The sequence below is a fragment of the Entelurus aequoreus genome, linkage group LG17, assembly GCF_033978785.1.
Source record: "Entelurus aequoreus isolate RoL-2023_Sb linkage group LG17, RoL_Eaeq_v1.1, whole genome shotgun sequence".
Classification (NCBI taxonomy): domain Eukaryota; kingdom Metazoa; phylum Chordata; class Actinopteri; order Syngnathiformes; family Syngnathidae; genus Entelurus; species Entelurus aequoreus.
The window spans coordinates 10,622,148-10,643,640 of NC_084747.1; the positions used below are offsets into that span (position 1 = coordinate 10,622,148).

At 39.2% G+C, this 21,493-nt stretch overlaps 1 protein-coding gene across 1 annotated transcript; it reads right to left on the reverse strand.

Annotated features, from left to right (window-relative positions):
* Window positions 1–1,765: 1,765 nt before the first annotated feature.
* Window positions 1,766–5,386, reverse strand: LOC133632335 (gastrula zinc finger protein XlCGF17.1-like). Its single transcript, XM_062024717.1, has one exon. The coding sequence runs from the start codon at window positions 5,047–5,049 to the stop codon at window positions 3,898–3,900; it is 1,152 nt and encodes a 383-aa protein (XP_061880701.1). The 5' UTR covers window positions 5,050–5,386; the 3' UTR covers window positions 1,766–3,897.
* Between the last annotated feature and the right edge of the window lie 16,107 nt (window positions 5,387–21,493).

Sequence of the window (21,493 nt, forward strand, 5' to 3'; positions counted from 1 at the left end):
GCTGCTCGCCGGCTCCTCATCACCACTTCAAGATGCAAATTGCTCGCGTCACAGCAACCAATATTGCGTCTACATATAAGATGTTTATGGTTATAACGTCATTTCAAACACGGCAATATGTTGCGTCCACTGCAGTTTGCTACCTTATTCATACTTTTTGTCAAGTGATTTTTTAAGCAGGGTTGCATGAGGTACCTATACATAACATTACGTTAGTCAATGTATCACACACAGTAACATAACGTTAGACGGCGGTCAGCAGCACCGCGTATTTTAGCCACCTACAAAAAGACAAACATAGTCAAATAAAGGTCAGTTAAAATATATACCATATTAAGAATATGTGTACATATTGCATAGGGCCCTGACATCTAAAAAGTACAACTCTGTTCATTGTTATGTTCATGTATTTGTTATGTTTTTCATGTGTACGCACACATCAACACACATACAGTATGAGATGAGATCAATGAGATAAGGTAAGAACAGAATAGAAACTGCTGTGGAACTAGTTACAATGCAATATGCCATGGAAATACAATGTTAACACTTTTGTACAAATAAGTACAGTTGCACTTGTTTTTGCAAATGTGTTTATTCTGTAAAGGAATGAGTTAAATGTTTAAAATTGTTTAAACTATTAAAATGACTGGTTAATAGTGCTATTATGAATTGCAATGTCAGTACTATTTTCTTTCCTGCTATTTCAAATGCACTTGTTTTAATAAATAAATACAGCGGTTTAAAAGCATACACAATCTGTGTAAAAATATTAGTCTGTGGTCAAAAGGACTTGAAAGGACTCGAAACTCAAAATGCAGGACTTGTGACTTGACTTGAGACTTTCCAGTCTTGACTTTGGACTTGACTCGGGACTTGCCTGTCTTGACTCGGGACTTGACTCGAGACTTGAGGGCAAAGACTTGAGACTTACTTGTGACTTGCAAAGCAATGACTTGGTCCCACCTCTGGTTAATAGAACCCAGTTGTAGCTGGGGCGCGTTGTCTTTAATCTCCTTTCTAATGAGTTTGATTTTCTTATTAAATAAATTATATGACAATAAACTTCCATGAATCCTGTAAAACACCAGACAGTTAGTAATATGGTTTCACATAAACATGTTGGTGAAACTGCTCATTTCTACCTAGCGATAGGTGGCTCTAACTGTAGTGCTAATCACTCACCAGCAGAAAGCCCTCATCGCACTGCTAATCAATAACTACCATCTTAGACACTTAACATCACTAATCGCCAGTTAACAGCTATCATGCTAAATGTCAACTATCTTAAATGCAAACATGAAAACAAGACACATTAACGTCTTTCCCCATTACAAACATCATAACACAATCTAAACTTATATAAACACATTACTGTCTGAGCATATAAGATATTCAATTGTGTTACATCGCAATTTATTATATTGAAATTAGCCATGTGATTAAGATGGGCACGCTCTGACCAATCACAAGTCAGTAGGAGCTGCTTTGTTCTCGTGTTTGGAGAAAGCGGAAGAGCGATTGTCAGCCTGACATTGATGTGTCTCTGAGAACTGAACACATTTTTATAACTTATAACAAAATGTGTTTATACAGTAACCTGCTCACATGAGTCACATTACAGCAGGGGTGTCAAACTCATTTTAGCTCAGGGCCGCATGGAGGAAAATCTATTTCCACGTGGGCGGGACGGGTAAAATCATAGCATGATAACTTAAAAATACGACTACGACAACTTCAGATTATTTTCTTTATTTTACTTCGGCCCAAAATAGAACTAGCACATTCTGAAAATGTACATATCACAAATAATCCTCTTGACAAAATACTTCAAGTTAGTTAAACATTTAGAGGAAAAAAATGGTGCATTTTCAAAACACCTTGAAGAACACAATGAAATTAGACTTAATCTCAGTGTTTCTATTAAACTTTAAGTCACAACCCATCTAGGATTGAACAAAAAACAAAATAAAGCATGAATAAAAACTATTCTATGTATCAACTACCTCATTTGTCATTTCCACATACCGTATTTCCTTGAATTGCCGCCGGATATATAGTATGCGCCTGCCTAGAATTACCGCGGGGTCAAACTCGTTTCGCAAAGTAATTAGCACATGCTTAGCATTACCGCCGGCTCAGGAGTAACGCTGGGTCAAACTCGTTTCGCAAAATATTATTTTTATTAGCGCATGTCTAGAATTTCCGCCGGGTCAAACTCGTCACGTCACGAGTGACACTTCACCTGTCATCATTTTCAAAATGGAGGAGGCTGATTTCAATCATTTAAAATCACATAAATGGAAGAAGATTAAAAGCTATTCAGTAGGATTCAAGGTCCAAGCTCTTGAATATGCTAAAAAGAACAGTAATCAGCTATGTTTTATTAATATACCGTAGCTGCGTGTGTCAAATATGAGTCATTAAATGACTCCCGCCTCCTGGTGGTAGAGGGCGCTAGTGATCCTTCTTGCGACTACTCGGCTGCAGAAGAAGTGACAACAAGCAGCAACAGTTAGCAGCGATCGATTATTTTTTCCTCTCGCCTGGCCTTTTAACATGGACGATTACATATCTAAAATAAAACAGTTTTCTAAACTGGACTTTCAATCGAAGCAGGAGGTAATAATTAAAGGAATATCTCCATCAAGACAGAGAGACTTTTAAAACTGAAGAAAGATAAGGAAGACTTCTATAAACAAGTTATCGATGCTTTTGTTCAGAAGGAGCTGCGCATGGACTTCATTTATAAGTAAACGTAAGACCATAATAAAGTTTTTTTTAATAAATGTGCTTTTCATGATGGTATCCTTACATCACACTCAAATTTATAAGCGCAGGCCTGAATTTACCGCATGCCTTTGGTGAGCGCCGGAGTGAGAAGAGGTTTTAAATTAATTACCGCCCTGGCGCTAATTCAAGGAAATACGATATTAATCCTCTGCTAACTCAACAAACCATACAAACTGAGGTAGAAACTATTCAAGATTGTTGAGTTACTTCCCGTCTTCTAGACATAATGTGTATTGATAGAAAAATAAAAGCTGTGCAATGTGTGAACAATTTCAACAAAGCACAAATAAAAAGTGAAAAGACTGACAGTATTGCAGTAAATCACACACTGTTCACTTTCTTTACATTTGCACAGAAGACAATCATTTTCACAGAACTATATCAGTGTGCAGTGTCTCATGCTGCATTTTAAGTGGGGTTACTGATTGCTTATTTTACTTCTGTTTTACATTGGGTGGAGGGGGAGGAGTCACAGCCCCGCTTTACCGTGTACCTCTTGCTTGATATACTTGCTATGCTATTTGCTTGCCTAACAGAATTGCTATTGCGACATCCAGTGGAGACAATTAGAACAGCAGTTTCTTTCATTAAAAATGCAGCTGAATTTTACACTTCGCAAACTCATCTCACGGGCCAGATTGAACCTGTTATGCCCGAATGTCGAGGGAGGTGGGGGTTGGATTGTGGGTGTTAATGTTCATATGTCTCTGATTTGCACATCAATTAGTCTGAGGAGTAAAAGTTGGCACTTGGTTATGCAAACAGTTACCCAGCATCTCAATGTCAGTTTTGATACATCTCAACTTTGCAGTGAAAAAGGGTGTAGTGCAGGTTATTGAGTGTGCACAAACTTGACACATGAGGCCCCAGGTCCCTGGACTGAAGAAGGAGTAACCAAGCACTTGAAGCATCATCTATCTTACTGTTCATGAAGGTTTCAGATACAGAGAAGACATGGGGTCATGAGTGGATAAGATTATGCTCCAAATAATCCAAGTTTGTATGAATACCTCAGATATTTGTGAAAGAAGCAGTGAGGAGGTCCTGGGTAGGGTGGATGTCACCACATATGAGCAACATACCACAAACTAAACAGCTAATTGGTTATTTTCCCTTGTGTGTTCTTATGTGTTTTACTGCATCTGCATTACGTGGGAACCTTTTACAGCACACTGAACAACTAAATGGTTTTTCACCTGTGTGTGTTCTCATGTGTCGACACAAAGAGCTGTTACAAAGAAAGCATTTGCCACAAACTGAACAACTAAATGGTTTTTCTCCAGTGTGTGTTCTCATGTGTTTTACTGCGTCTGCATTACGTGGGAACCTTTTAGAGCACACTGAACAACTAAATGATTTTTCTCCAGTGTGTGTTCTCATGTGTCGACACAAAGAGCTGTTACAAAGAAAGCATTTGCCACAAACTGAACAACTAAATGGTTTTTCACCTGTGTGTGTTCTCATGTGTGTTGTCAAACTTGTCTTAACAGAACAGCTTTTGCCACAAACTGAACAACTAAATGGTTTTTCACCTATGTGCGTTTTCATGTGTTGAGTCAAATGGCTATTTCGAGAAAAGCTTTTGCCACAAACTGAACAATAAAAAGGTTTTTCACCTATGTGTGTTTTCATGTGTTGAGTCAAATGGCTATTTCGAGAAAAGCTTTTATCACAAACTGAACAATTAAATGTTTTTTCACCTGTGTGTGTTCTCATGTGTTCAGTCAAATGGCTATTTCGAGAAAAGCTTTTGTCACAAACTGAACAATTAAGTGGTTTTTCACCTGTGTGTGTTCTCATGTGTTGAGTCAAACTGCTTTTAACAGAAAAGCTTTTGCCACAAACTGAACAATTAAATGGTTTTTCACCTGTGTGTGTTCTCATGTGTTCAGTCAAAATGCTTTTAAGAGAAAAGCTTTTGCCACAAACTGAACAATTAAATGGTTTTTCTCCTGTGTGTGTTCTCGTGTGTCGAGTCAAAATGCCATTTAGAGAAAAGCTTTTGCCACAAACTGAACAATTAAATGGTTTTTCTCCTGTGTGTGTTCTCGTGTGTCGAGTCAAAATGCCATTTAGAGAAAAGCTTTTGCCACACACTGAACAATTAAAAGGTTTTTCTCCTGTGTGTGTTCTCATGTGTCGAGTCAAACTGCTCTTTTTAGTAAAACTTTGACCACAAACTGAGCAGCTCAAACATGTTTTACCTCTCTTCTTTGTAGAGCATTCAGAGTATTTGTTGTCAGTGTGAGTCCTCATATGACCTTCACAGTCTGTATCGCTGCTCAAAGGTTCTTCAACCTCGTCTTCAGCCTCACTATCTGATAGTGGAGCTAAGAGGTTGTCTACTTGTGGTTTCTCTTCATCATCTTCAGTCTTCTCTTCATCATCTTCAGTCTTCACAGAGAGAATACTCAGTGGAAACTTGGTGTAATCAGCTTCCTCTCGTCCTAGAAGACACTCTCCCTCCTGAGTGATGCAGAGTTCCTCCTCTTCCTTTTTAATGCAGGGTGGTTGTGGAGTCTCCTGCTTCAAAGTGGAGCTCCCCCCTAACTGAGGGGAAACTTCTTCTGGATTACCGATCAGCTGCTGGACGTCTGCAAGACACAAACAACAAAAACACACTTTCTTCTATGTACTGTATGTGTGTGTAGTAGGGTTGTACAGTATACTGCTACTAATAAAGTATTGTGGTACTAATCAATTGAAATCGGTACTATAGCACCTTTGAAAAGTACCGGTACCGTTCTTTCATCTGAATGCCGCTGTGTGGCGGTGACTACAGAGCCGAGGCGCATGATGTTGAGTGTGTCAAAACGCACACACAAAGTGCATACAAGCAATAACATGGTGGAGAGGAAGAAAGGCAACAAAGGACAATTCTACTGGTTAATAAAGAGGGTGCGTGGAGTGCAATATGGAGGTATTTGGGCTTCTAAACTAACAATAAAGGTGACACTTTAAACAGGGAGCCGCGGCTCTGCAAGGGTTGCTTTACACCTTTCCTGTTTGTGGGCTCCCAGACCGTGGTCGAGGAGCGCAGGGGAGACGTTCCCCCCAGGGCCCATGTTGTGTCGGGGGTAACACTGGGTCCATAAAGCTCCGCTCTTTGGTCGGAAGGACGAGGCCGTCGATTAGTTACAACTTGCTCACTTTATTTATTATTTCCACAGGGCACAACCGGACATCCACCATGCTATTAACACTCCTGCACATACTACCACTACCTCTCCTTACTCGCCCGCTCACTCACTGACGCCCGCTCACTCGCTGACGTCACTCAGACAACATGTTGACATTCTCACAAACACACATACTACTCTCATAAGTTAACCAGCTCCCCTGCTGTGCACATGTACAAAACCCAAAAGCAGTGAAGTTGTCACGTTGTGTAAATGGTAAATAGAAAGAGAATACAACAAATCCTTTTCAACTTATATTCAATTGAATAGACTGCAAAGACAATATATTTAATGTCCGAACTGAGAAACATTTTTTTTGCAAATAATCATTGAATCAGAATTTAATGGCAGCAACACATTGCAAAAAAGTTGGCACGGGGGCATTTTTACCACTGTGTTACATGGCCTTTCCTTTTAACAACACTCAGTAAAGGTTTGGGAACTGAGGAGACACATTTTTGAAGCTTCTCAGGTGGAATTCTTTCCCATTCTTGCTTGATGTACAGCTGAAGTTGTTCAACAGTCCGGGGGTCTCCCTTGTGCTATTTTAGGCTTCTTAATGCACCACACATTTTCAATGGGAGACAGGTCTGGACTACAAGCTGGCCAGTCTAGTACCCGCACTCTTTTACTACAAAGCCACGCTGTTAGAACACGTGGCTTGGCATTGTCTTGCTGAAATAAGCAGGGGCGTCCATGATAACGTTGCTTGGATGGCAACATATGTTGCTCCAAAAGCTGTATGTACCTTTCAGCATTAATGGTGCCTTCACAGATGTGTAAGTTACCCATGTCTTGGGCACTAATACACCCCCATACCATCACAGATGCTGGCTTTTGAACTTTGCGCCAAGAACAATCAGGATGGTTCTTTTCCTCTTTGTTCGACGTCCACAGTTTCCAAAACCAATTTGAAATGTGGACTCGTCAGACCACAGAACACTTTTACACTTTGCATCAGTCCATCTTAGATGAGCTCGGGCCCAGAGAAGCCGGCGGCATTTCTGGGTGTTGTTGATAAATGGTTTTTGCTGTGTTTCTGGGTGTTGTTGATAAATGGCTTTTGCTGTGCACAGTAGGGTTTTAACTTGCACTTACAGACTGTAATTACAACTGCAGTTACTGACAGTGGTTTTCTGAAGTGTTCCTGAGCCCATGTGGTGATATCCTTTACACACTGATAACAGTTTTTGACGCAATACCGCCTGAAGGATCCAAGGTCACGGGCATTCAATGTTACGTGCAGTGATTTCTCCAGATTCTCTGAACCTTTTGATGATATTATAGACCTTAGATGGTGAAATCCCTAAATTCTCTGCAATAGCTGGTTGAGCAATGTTGTTCCTAAACTGTTCAACAATTTGCTCACATATTTGTTGTCAAAGTGGTGACCCTCCCCCCATCCTTGTTTGTGAATGACTGAGCATTTCATGGAAGCTGCTTTTATACCCAATCATGGCACCCACCTGTTCCCAATTAGCCTGTTCAACTGTGGGATGTTTTTGCCACTTGTGCCAACTTTTTTGAAACATGTTGCAGGCATCAAATTCCAAATGAGCTAATATTTGCAAAAAATAACAAAGTTTTCCAGTTTGAAAGTTAAATATCTTGTCTTTGCAGTCTATTCAATTGAATATAGATTGAACGGGATTTGCAAATCATTGTATTCTCTTTTTATTTACCATTTACACATCGTGCCAACTTCACTGCTTTTGGGGTTAGTAGATACGTAGACGCGCACACAGCTGCTTGGCTTGATGCCAAATATTAGCACAGTTAAAACTGCCCAATTAGCAGTCAACTAATGCAAGTGAAATGACTACATTTTGTAACAAATTCCTACCATTTGTGTTTTGTCTTTAATAAATGTGTTTTACCTGCTACATGGCTTTAAGGCTGCAGCTAACGATTATTTTTCTATCGATTAATCTATAGATTATTTTTTCGATTAATCGGTTAATCTATAGATTATTTTTTCGATTCATCTATAGATTATTTTACCTTTTACCGATTATTTTTTATTTTATTTTATTTAAAATGAAGATGAAAAAATAAAAGTAGGCCAGTTTTTTCAAAAGGCATGGCTTTTATTTACAAAAAAAAAAGTATAGCCACTAAGTCAACATTGACAACAACATGACAAAATATTCTGTAACAATGTAAACATTTAAAACTTTTAACATTTAACAAAATTAAAAGTAGCTTATTTGCTTTTTAATGTGCAAATATAAAAGTAAACATCCAGTGCAAATCTTAATATTCTGCAATAGTATAAGCATTTCAAAAGTAAAAGTATTGCTTATTTGCTAAAATGTGCAAAAATAAAGATAAACATCCAATACAAAAAAGTGCCAATCTAAATATTCTGGAGCACTGTAAACATTAAGTATTGCTTTTAAAATGTGCAAAATAAACATCCAGTCCAACACAGTACACAATAACCAATTCTACTCATTCCAGTGAGTGACTAACAGTTGTAATGAAGAAAGGTTAGCATGTCTACATGCTCTGGGTGAGGCTGCTTCTTTTCTTGTTTACAATATTCCCAGCAGCTGAAAATAGGCGCTCAGAAGGGGTCGATGTGGCTGGAACTGAGAGGTAATTAGCCTTCACCTCAAACCAGGACTGCGAGCGAGCTGAGCTGCAGTTTAAGTTTCTAGTAGGTCAACGGGCTCATAGTGATGTTACTAGTAGTTGACTGGGAGGTGTTTATTATCATTTGGGGAGAGTCCGCTGCCTGATGCTCACCTGCTAAACACATATCTGCTCCACGCTGAAGCGCTGACTACATGCGCTATGAATACGCACTGCTGATTGGCTGATAATGCTTCGTGTGTACCAATCAGATGGTTGTGTGGGTGGGACAATGCTGCGTGTGTACCAATCAGATGGTTGTATGGGTGGGACAATGCTGCGTGCTGAGACAGAGGAGCAAAGCAACTTGTTAAGACTTTAGCAGCTAAAGTTAGCTTTAGCTTAGAAACTCGTTCGGTACACCCCCGTACCGAACCGAAAGCCCCGTACCGAAACGGTTCAATGCAAAACACATACCGTTACACCCCTAGCAGATACAAAAGACACATTCATGTTTTTGTGTAATGATGACAACGTATGCTAACGCGGACGATTGACTAGTTGATGGTTGATGGTTTTCTTTTCAAATGTTCGTCCATAGCCGTTGTGCTGCTATGATAGGCCATTTCCGCTCGACACAGTGTGCATACAACAACATTATTAGGCTGTGTATTGAAATACTCCCACACTTTTGACGACTTTTGGCGTGCGTTTTTCCCCTCGCTCGCACAGTCTGTTTTGCGCTCCGCCATGACGGTAGTGTGACGTAAATATGCGACGCGTCGACGCACAAAAACGGCGTCGACGTATTTACGTAACCGATGACGTCGACTACGTCGACGCGTCGTTTCAGCCTTACATGGCTTATCTGTGTACATGTATTCATAGTTTTGTTTTAGTACTTCATTAATAATTGTATTTTTCTTAAAGCACAGACCAGGAGTGGCAACCATAAATGAAGAATAACTTTATATAATGTCAGTAAAACTTTCTGTTCTATTCTAATCTAATACTTGATTATAGCAGACTATATGTAATATGGAAAATTGTAAATTGAGTGCAACAAGAAAAGCCCAATGTGTTTAATGCCTTTTAATTTATATTTTAACCTTGTAAAATTGTTCTTTGACTGTGAGTGTTTAAAGTAGTGTAAGATGTTCTGTTAAAATAAAGCCAATTTTGACATTTTTCGTAGTTCCTTTTATTTAGAAAAGTATCTATACATTTAGTACCGGTACTAAATTATTGGTATGGGGACAACCCTAGTGTGTAGTGTTTCATGGCCATTCATTTAGTGCCTTGCCAGAATGATGGATCAATGTTTACATGACTTGTCATAGACTCAGAAAAGTTCAGCTAGAATCACAGAAAGTAGAAAACATCTGCTGCGAAGGACATTAGGATACTACAAACTAACAGTGGGGAAAAAGTCAATATTGAAATACATCGCAAAACTAAAGAAGATAGTTTCTATCTGAAAGAAGTCTGTAGTTAAGAAGTTGAGGACTTTTTTAGATATTAAATGCAAGAAATGTGATCCACTTTCTGTACAACTGCAATGATCATTTTATTTACTTTGTTTTTGACACAATTTGTCCAATAAATAATAACTATCATCAAGTATACATTTATACAACATTAATTTTAAGTAGTTTTTTCAATTTTGTAAAAATGGCAGTAAAACTCCATGTCACAATATTACAATAGACTATTGTATCGTGACTCAAGTACCGTGATACATAGTTTATCATGAAGTCCTTTCCAATACCTCGTCTAGGGCTGGACAATTATGGCAAAACATAATAATCACAATTATTTTGAGGGATTTTGGAATCACGATAAATAACTAAATTATTTATTAATTTGAAAACGTAAAAACAGTAGCACCAAAACTCAATTTTAAATATAATCTAAAAGAACAACCAGATATACATTAGTAACAAATAAATAACACGTAAAATAAAAATCATATTAACAATAAATTAAAATGACTATAGCAATATGAAAAACTAATCTAATTCAGGTTTTCTGTTATTCCGTTTTTTGAATATTCATGTCACACCCTGGTGAAAGTTCTCTGTTCGAATTTGGGGCTTTGTTTAATTTCAGGCACATTTTTAACATAAACTATCTGTTATTAAAACATATCATACCATACCACCACCAAAGGAATTCAATACAACTTTTTTAGAAAAAACAAGAAGATAAGAACTACAAATAAACACAAATATTTAAAGAGGCTCAGATGTTTGTAACTTAAAGGCCTACTGAAAGCCACTACTACCGACCACACAGTCTGATAGTTTATATATCAATGATGAAATCTTAACATTGCAACACATGCCAATACGGCCGGGTTAACTTATAAAGTGCAATTCTAAATTTCCAGGGAAACTTCCGGCTGAAAACGTCTCTGTATGATGACGTTTGCGCGTGACGTCAAGGGTTGAAGGAGACATTTTGGAATAGCACGGTGGTCAGCTTAAGTTGTCTGTTTTCACCACATAATTCCACAGTATTCTGGACATCTGTGTTGGTGAATCTTTTGCAATTTGTTCAATTAACAATGGAGACTGCAAAGAAGAAAGCTGTAGGTGGGATCAATGTATTAGCGGCTGGCTACAGCAACACAACCAGGAGGACTTTGAGTTGGATAGCAGACGCGCTACCGTGAGTACAGCTTTGGCTTCCAAACATTTGATCGCTTGCCCGTACGTGTGTGGCGCTGTGTGCATGTCACGTACGTAACTTTGGGGAAATATATGTTTCTTGCCGACTCTGATGGCGGCTGGGGTGTCGTCGAAAGCTACAACGCCCGCCGCCGCGCCGCTATCGCACCGCTGTCCTCACCTTGACTTCCTCCGTCTCCGGGCCGTCGATCGCTGGAACGCAGGTGAGCATGGGTTGTGATGAGCAGATGAGGGCTGGCGTAGGTGGAGAGCTAATGTTTTTAGCATAGCTCTGTCGAGGTCCCGTAGCTAAGTTAGCTTCAATGGCGTCGTTAGAAACAGTATTGCTAGGCTTCGCCAGGCGGCACAGCATTAATCGTGTGGTTACATGTCCAGAGTTTAATAGTAATATTAGTATTGTTGATTTTCTGTCTATCCTTCCAGTCAGGGGCTTATTTCATCTGTTTCTATATGCAGATAAGCACAATGCTATCACGTTAGCTAGGTAGCTAATGTGCTTCGCCGATGGATTGTCGTGGAGATAAAAGTCACTGTGAATGTCCATTTCGCGTTCTCAACTCTCATTTTCAAGAGGATATAGTATCCGAGGTGGTTTAAAATACAAATCCGTGATCCACAATAAAAAAAGGAGAAAGTGTGGAATCCAATGAGCCAGCTTGTACCTAAGTTACGGTCAGAGCGAAAAAAGATACGTCCTGCACTGCACTCTAATCCTTCACTCTCACGTTCCTCATCCACAGATTTTTCATCCTGGCTCAAATTAATGGGGTAATCGTCGCTTTCTCGGTCCGAATCGCACTCGCTGCTGGTGTAAACAATGGGGAAATGTGAGGAGCCTTTCAACCTGTGACGTCACGCTACTTCCGGTACAGGCAAGGCTTTTTTATCAGCGACCAAAACTTTATCGTCGATGTTCTCTACTAAATCCTTTTAGCAAAAATATGGCAATATCGCGAAATGATCAAGTATGACACATAGAATGGATCTGCTATCCCCGTTTAAATAAAAACAAATCATTTCAGTAGGCCTTTAAGACTTATTTTCATTATCATTCAAATTTGAACTTTACAGTATAACAAAAACACTACCAGCTATCTTATTTGACCATTAGTGTTTGAACAAAGCATACATTTGTTTATTTTCTTGTTCTTTATTACCTCCAATCCTCTGCAGGTTGATGTAGACATGTGGTCCAGTCTTCTCTTCACATCTCTTACTCTTCCCCAACATCTCTTCTTTCACATCATTATTTTCTTTACACAAGCGCTTGTTTTGCTCTTCCACTTTCTTCATTTGACTTTTGCATTCTTTCATCTCCTCTGATGTGAACTCCACTGCCTTCTTCAAGCTAACAATCATGGCGGCCCTTTCTTTACATTCTTCATTAATGCGGCTCATTTCGACTTTTAGGGCTTGAAATAGTTTTCAAATGACAAAACTTCAAGTCACTCACCTTCATCTTTCGTCTTTATCTCCGTTGGTGATTTGCTGGAAGTTGGTGGCGCTGATTCTCTTTCATGTTCTCTTTTAGCGGACGTCGCCATCTTAGCATAGCAGTAGTCGTCCATCTTCTATCACGTCTTCAATCTTCACTTCAGATATCGCTCCAAACTCAATGCACGTTTCGTGGCTTTGGAAAATACGGATTCAGATATTTGTTGCTATATTTGCTGTGAATCATATGACTTTAAGATCGTGAATTCGAAGAATCTCCGAGCAACCATAGCATGCGGTCTTCTCTTTTTGCTTGGCTTCAAGTACATTTGCGCATGCGCTCGAATCCCGTCACTTCTGTTTCCTACTCCACAGCAGTGTTTTTTCAAAATAAAGGCATTTTAATCTTGTTTTCAAACAATGGTTGGTAAAAGTATCTAACATTAAATAATCTGCAACTACTCTTTGAAAATAAAAAATATATATATACAAGCACGTGCACAGACTTTTTTGATGGCTGTTGTTCAAACCAGGAAAAGGGCAATCATCGAAGAAACAAATCATACATTTGAAATACTACAAGAAATAGAGAAATATTTTTCAAGCTACTTAGTTGTTTTAGTTAAAAACCTTTAGAAGTCAAATGATTACTCTGAATAAAGAAGAAAAGCACTAAGAGTGTAGATCTCCACCAGGACCAATCCTATTGTTCACTTGCTACTAAATTGTGTGCCATCTCATGTGTATCGTGTGCTGCTATGACAATAAACTTCCATGAATCCTGTAAAACACCAGACAGTTAGTAATATGGTTTCACATAAAAATGTTGGTGAAACTGCTCATTTCTACCTAGCGATAGGTGGCTCTAACTGTAGTGCTAATCACTCACCAGCAGAAAGCCCTCATCGCACTGCTAATCAATAACTACCATCTTAGGCACTTAACATCACTAATCGCCAGTTAACAGCTATCATGCTAAATGTCAACTATCTTACATGAAAACAAGACACATTTTTATAACTTATAACAAAATGTGTTTATACAGTAACCTGCTCACATGAGTCACATTACAGCAGGGGTGTCAAACTCATTTTAGCTCAGGGGCCACATGGAGGAAAATCTATGTCCACGTGGGCGGGACGGGTAAAATCATGGCAAGATAACTTAAAAATACGACTATGACAACTTCAGATAGTTTTCTTTATTTTACTTTGGCCCAAAATATAACAAGCACATTCTGAATTTGTACATATCACAAATAATCATCTTGACAAAACACTTCAAGTTAGTTAAAAATTCTGAGGGGAAAAAAATGGTGCATTTTCAAAAAAAACCTTAAAGAACACAATGCATTTAGACTTAATCTCAGTGTTTCTATTAAACTTTAAGTCACAACCCATCTAGGATTGAACAAATAACTAAATAAAGCATGAATAAAAACTATTCTATGTATCAACTACCTCATTTGTCATTTCCACATATTAATCCTGTGCTAACTCAACAAACCATACAAACTGAGGTAGAAACTATTCTACAGTGTTGAGTTACTTCCTGTCTTCTAGACATAATGTGTATTGATAGAAAAATAAAAGCTGTGCAATGTGTGAACAATTTCAACAAAGCACAAATAAAAAGTTAAAAGACTGACAGTATTGCAGTAAATCACACACTGTTCACTTTCTTTACATTTGCACAGAAGACAATCATTTTCACAGAACTATATCAGTGTGCAGTGTCTCATGCTGCATTTTAAATATGTCAGTTTTGATACATCTCAACTTGGCAGTGAAAAAGGGTGTAGTGCAGGTTTTTGAGCGTACACAAACTTGACACATGAGGCCCCAGGTCCCTGGACTGAAGAAGGAGTAACCAAGCACTTGAAGCATCATCTATCTTACTGTTCAGGAAGGTTTCAGATACAGAGAAGACATGGGGTCATGAGTGGATAAGATTATGCTCCAAATAATCCAAGTTTGTATGAATATCTCAGATATTTGTGAAAGAAGCAGTGAGGAGGTCCTGGGTAGGGTGGATGTCACCACATATGAGCAACATACCACAAACTAAACAGCTAATTGGTTATTTTCCCTTGTGTGTTCTTGTGTGTTTTACTGCATCTGCATTATGTGTGAACCTTTTACAGCACACTGAACAGCTAAATGGTTTTTCTCCAGAGTGTGTCCTCATGTGTACAGTCAATTTGCTCCTAACAGAAAAGCTTTTGCCACAAAGTGAACACTTATTAAATTTTTCACCTGTGTGTGTTCTCATGTGTTCAATCAAAGTGCTCTTAACAGAACAGCTTTTGCCGCACACTGAACAACTAAATGGTTTTTCACCTTTGTGTGTTCTCATGTGTCGAGTCAAATCGCTATTTTGAGAAAAGCTTTTACCACAAATGGAACAACTAAATGCTTTTTCACCTGTGTGTGTTCTCATGTGTCGAGTCAAATGGCTGTTTTGAGAAAAGGTTTTGCCACAAACTGAACATTTAAATGTTTTTTCTCCTGTGTGTGTTCTCATGTGTCGAGTCAACCAGCTATTTTGACAAAAGCTCTTGCCACAAACTGAACAATTACATTTTGTTTCTCTTGTGTGTGTTCTCATGTGTCGGGTCAAATTGCACTCTGTAGTAAAAATTTTAGCACAAACTGAGCAGCTCAAACATGTTTTACCTCTCTTCTTTGTAGAGCATTCAGAGTGTTTGTTGTCAGTGTGAGTCCTCATATCACCTTCACAGTCTTTATCTCTGCTCAAAGGTTCTTCAACCTCGTCTTCAGCCTCACTATCTGATAGTGGAGCTAAGAGGTTGTCTACTTGTGGTTTCTCTTCATCATCTTCAATCTTCACAGAGAGAATACTCAGTGGAAACTTGGTGTAATCAGCTTCCTCTCGTCCTAGAAGACACTCTCCCTCCTGAGTGATGCAGAGTTCCTCCTCTTCCTTTTTAATGCAGGGTGGTTGTGGAGTCTCCTGCTTCAAAGTGGAGCTCCCCCCTAACTGAGGGGAAACTTCTTCTGGATTACCGATCAGCTGCTGGACGTCTGCAAGACACAAACAACAAAAACACACTTTCTTCTATGTACTGTATGTGTGTGTAGTAGGGTTGTACAGTATACTGCTACTAATAAAGTATCGTGGTACTAATCAATTGAAATCGGTATTATAGCACCTTTGAAAAGTACCGGTACCGTTCTTTCATCTGAATGCCGCTGTGTGGCGGTGACTACAGAGCGGAGGCACATGATGCTGAGTGTGTCAAAACGCACACACAAAGTGCATACATTGTCTTATTTCAGCAAGACAATGCCAAGCCACGTGTTACATCAACGTGGCTTCATAGTAAAAGAGTGCGGGTACTAGACTGGCCTGCCTGTAGTCCAGACCTGTCTCCCATTGAAAATGTGTGCATTATGAAGCCTAAAATACCACAATGGAGACTCCCGGACTGTTGAACAACTTAAGCTGTACATCAAGCAAGAATGGGAAAGAATTCCACCTGAGAAGCTTCAAAAATGTGTTTCCTCAGTTCCCAAACATTTATTGAGTGTTGTTAAAAGGAAAGGCCATGTAACACAGTGGTGAACATGCCCTTTCCCAACTACTTTGGCACATGTTGCAGCCATGAATATCTAATTTAATTATTATTTGCAAAAAAAAAATAAAGTTTATGAGTTTGAACATCAAATATCTTGTCTTTGTAGTGCATTCAATTGAATATGGGTTGAAAATGATTTGCAAATCATTGTATTCCGTTTATATTTACATCTAACACAATTTCCCAATTTATATGGAAACAAGGTTTGTAGTTAGGATTTGTAATCTCGCTAGAAAGATGTCCAGGCATGGAGTACTTGTCTCTAGCCTCCTGCCTGCGAGAGGTAATTATGAGAGGTATAGGAGATTAGTCTCGCTTAACAAGTGGCTGGCTAGTTTTTGTAGAGAACGTTCATTGATAGTTTGCCGTCTTTCTGGGGGAAACCGGGCTTGCTTATGAGGGACGGCCTACACCCTAACAGGGAAGGCGCCATCACTCTATCTAGAAACATAGATTACTGGTTAAATCACACTTGACTAACTACACTAGAGCAAGACACAGGCAATTACAGTGTCTGTTACACAGAGTAAGGAGTCAGTGGGGATGATACTCGAAACCGGTTTTCCCGGTTGTTCGATAAGAAAAGAACCGAGTCCTCAGACTCAAATCCCTTTTTGAGAACCAGTACCCGTTATCGAGACCACTATAGTAAAGAAAAAGAGTTGGTTCTTTATTCGAATCACTGGGAACGAAACGAGTCCCAACCAGAAATGCTCCGTGTGACATCACAAGAAATGACGTCACGTAGCTCAGTCATTAGGCGCAGATAGGGAAAGCAGGAAAACAATGGACCGGAAAAAGCGCTCCAAGGTGTAATAAAGTTCAAAACAAAAGGTATAATCCAATGAATAACTTTACTGAGAGATTTGAGCAGGGTACAAACACATGACCAACACTTTTACGACCAACCGGAAACATAGCAACCAGGCTAGCAACGCACCTCCTTTACGGCAGCTGTCGCAACGTTCTTAAAGCAACCGCAGCACATACACATATATACAACATATATCTCCCTTTTTTAACTTTTGTTTTTCTTTCCTTGTAAACAAAACAAAATCACACTGTATATGTGTTGTCTGTCTAATTATAAATAATGCAGACGAGGCGTGTTGGCTGAGTTCTTGACGTTTACTTTCACAGCGTGCTCATAACCTCACTCTTAGCTGCCCGGTGATGACATGCAACAACAATTATCGGGGCTACCGCGCATGCTCGTCACTCCCGTTGCATGCTGGGTAGTGTAGCTGTTATATTCCCTGGCTCATAACATCACATATTTCCACCTATAAAGAAATAATGTTAACTCAATAAAGTGTATTTCTTTTTTTAGCTTTAAATTTTCATTTTTTAGCATTGTAACCACATTTGCAAACAACTTTTCTCTTCATAGAATTTTCTTTCAATAAAGAAATAAAGTGCAAAAATGTCAAGGCGTCATAACAAACAGTTATGTCAAATAGCAGCAGAAGTGCACTTTTTGGAGAGCTGTATTATTTTCAGTTTTGTGCCCAAGGGACTGATTTTATTTAACACTATATTATTATTTATACACCTATAGTGATCACAGAGACAGGTTGTTTTTGTGTTACTGTATATATTTGTTTTTCTGAAAAATCCCACTTAATATACTTTGGGTAACAACAGTCAGATCATTGTTTCCCAAAACGTTATTACCGTACTTTCCAGACTGTAAGGCGCACTTGAAAACCTTTTTTTCCCTCAAAAGTCGACAGTGCGCCTTATAACCCGGTTATATGAATTTTTCCTTCTTAACGAGGCATCTCCCCCTAATTATACAAATGCTTATATTGCCCGTCCCCTTAAAAAGGGGTGGAAGGGTCGCACTAATATACAATGAAAACCTTAACCTTACCCCTAACCTAAGTAATAAATATAAATAATTTTAGGGGCTTACTATGGGGTCTGTCACGCCGCTAGCTCTCTACCTAGCTGTTATCTACCGCCCCCCTGGGCCCTATTCATACTTTATCAGTGAAATTTCAGAGTTTGTCGCTGATCTAGTGACGCACGCAGATAATATAATTATAATGGGGGATTTTAATATCCATTTGAATACTCCATCAGACCCTCCGTGTGTGGCGCTCCAGACTATAATTGATAGCTGTGGTCTTACACAAATAATATATCAATCCACGCATCACAACGTTAATACGTTAGATGAAGTCCTTGTCCGGGGTGTCACCACGTCCCAAGTTATGATACTCCTGTACACTAAAGAAATGTCCGATCATTACCTTATAAAATTCAAAGTTCTGACTCATTGTCAACAAGCTACTAAGAACCACTGCTTTAGCAGGTGCAAAATTAATGCTGTCACAACTATGACTCTTGCTTGCCTACCGCCTTCGGTAATGGTGCCATTTCCAAATTATGTGGGCTCTATCGATAACCTCACTAACAACTTTAACGATACCCTGCGCGACACCATTGATAGTATAGCACCGCTAAAGCTAAAAAAGGCCCCTAAAAGGTGTACCCCCTGGTTTACAGAAGAAACTAGAGGTCTTAAACTATCATGTAGAAAGCTGGAACGCAAATGGCGTGCGACTAAACTTGAGGTTTTCCATCAAGCATGGAGTGATAGTTTACTAACTTATAAAGGTATGCTTACCTTAGCTATAGCTAATTACTGCTCCAATCTCATCCGCCTCAATAAAAATGATACTAAATATTTGTTCAGTACAGTAGCATCGCTAACCCAACAAAGGACTCCTGCCAGTAGCTCCACCCACTCGGCAGACGACTTTATGAATTTCGTTAATAAGAATATCTAACTCATTAGAAAGCAGATTAAAGACAACACGTCCCAGCTGCAACTGGGTTCTATTAACATAAATACAAATGTATTTACGATGGATTTTGCACTTGAAAATAGTCTCTCTCTTTTTGATGAAATAACATTAGAGGAACTACTGCGGCGTGTAAATGGGATAAAACAAACAACATGTTTACTTGACCCACTTCCTGAGAAACTTATTAAGGAGCTGTTTGTAATATTAGGGCCATCAGTGCTAAATATTATAAACTTATCACTTTCCTCTGGCACCGTTCCCCTAGCATTCAAAAAAGCGGTTATTCATCCTCTGCTGAAAAGACCTAACCTCGATCCTGACCTCATGGTAAACTACCGGCCGGTGTCCCACATTCCCCTTATCTCGAAAATCCTCTAGAAAATATTTGCACTAGGAATGTGCGATAAATGCTTTAAAATGTAATATCGGAAATGATCGGTTTCAAAATTATCGGTACCGGTTTCAAAAAGTAAAATGTATGACTTTTTAAAACGCTGCTGTGTACACGGACGTAGGGAGAAGTACAGAGCGCCAATAAACCTTAAAAGCACTGCCTTTACGTGCCGGCCCTCACATAATATCTACGGCTTTTCACACACAAGTGAACGCAAGGCATACTTGATCAACAGCCATACAGGTCACACTGAGGGTGACCGTATAAACAACTTTAACACTGTTACAAATATGCGCCACACTGTGAACCCACACCAAACAAGAATGACAAACACATTTCGGGAGAACATCCGCACCATAACACAACATAAACACAACAGAACAATTACCCAGAACCCCTTGCAGCACTAACTCTTCCGGGACGCTACAATATATCATACAAGTTACTAAAACAGCCTTCCTTCATCTCCGTAATATCGCTAAATGTGTTCCATTTTGTCCACCATCGACGCTGAGATCATTATTCATGCGTTCGTTACGTCTCGTCTCAGTCACTATAATGTGTTATTTTCGGGTCTCCCTATGTCTAACATTGAAAGATTACAGTTGGTACAAAATGTGGATGCTAGACTTTTGACAAGAACAAGACAGTTTGATCATATTACACCTATGCTGTATATACCTTTATATATACCTTATATATATATATATATATATATATATATATATATATATATATATATATATATATATATATATATATATATATATATATATACCTGTACTGGCTCACCTGCACTGGCTTCCTGTGCACTTTAGATGTGACTTTAAGGTTTTACTACTTACGTATAAAATACTACACGGTCTAGCTCCATCCTATCTTGCTGATTGTATTGTACCATATGTCCCGCCAAGAAATCTGCGTTGTAAGAACTCCGGCTTATTAGTGATTCCCAGAGCCCAAAAAACAGTCTGCGGGCTATAGAGCAGTTTCTATTTGCGCTCCAGTACTCTGGAATCCCCTCCCGGTAACAGTTAGAGATGCTACCTCAGTAGAAACATTTAAGTCCCATCTTAAAACTCATTTGTAAACGCTCGCTTTTAAATAGACCCCCCTTTTAGACCAGTTGATCTGCCCTCTCTTTTCTGCTCTGCCCCCCTCTCCTGCAAGGAGAGGTTATTAGGTGACCACAGATGAGGCACTAGCTGTTCCAAGGACCCGGGGTGGACCACTCATCTGTGCATCAGTTGGGGACGTCTCTGCGCTGCTGACTTGTCTCCATTCAAGATGATCTCCTGCTGGCCCCACTATGGACTGGACTCTCACACTATTAACTAGATCCACTATGGGCTGGACTCTCACACTATTAACTAGATCCACTATGGACTGGAGTCTCACACTATTAACTAGATCCACTATGGACTGGTCTCTCACAATATTAACTAGATCCACTATGGACTGGATTCTCACACTATTAACTAGATCCACTATGGATTGGACTCTCACACTATCAACTAGATCCACTATGGACTGGACTCTCACACTATTAACTAGATCCACTATGGACTGGACTCTCACACTATTAACTAGATCCACTATGGACTGGACTCTCACACTATTAACTAGATCCACTTTACGTCCATCGCACTGGTCGCAAAGGTTTCTCATTGTTCCCATTCATTGGGTTGAGTTTTTCCTTGCCCTGATGTGGGATCTGAACTTAGGATGTTGTTGTGGCTTGTGCAGACCTTTGAGAAATTTGTGATTAAGGAATATATAAATAAACTTTGATTGATTGAACACATATGGTTTTTCACCTGTGTGTGTTCTCATGTGTCGAGTCAAAGAGCTTTTTTGAGAAAAGCTTTTGCCACAAACTGAGCAGCTCGAACATTTTTACCTTCACAGTCTTTATCGCTGCTCAAAGGTTCTTCAACCTCGTCTTCGTCTTGTGGTTTCTCTTCATCATCTTCAGTCTTCACAGAGAGAATACTCAGTGGAAACTTGGTGTAATCAGC

What these genes read in the sequence shown, in the direction of transcription:
- LOC133632335 (XM_062024717.1), bottom strand. Translation starts at nt 5,049, where the DNA reads ATGAGGACTCACACTGACAACAAATACTCTGAATGCTCTACAAAGAAG.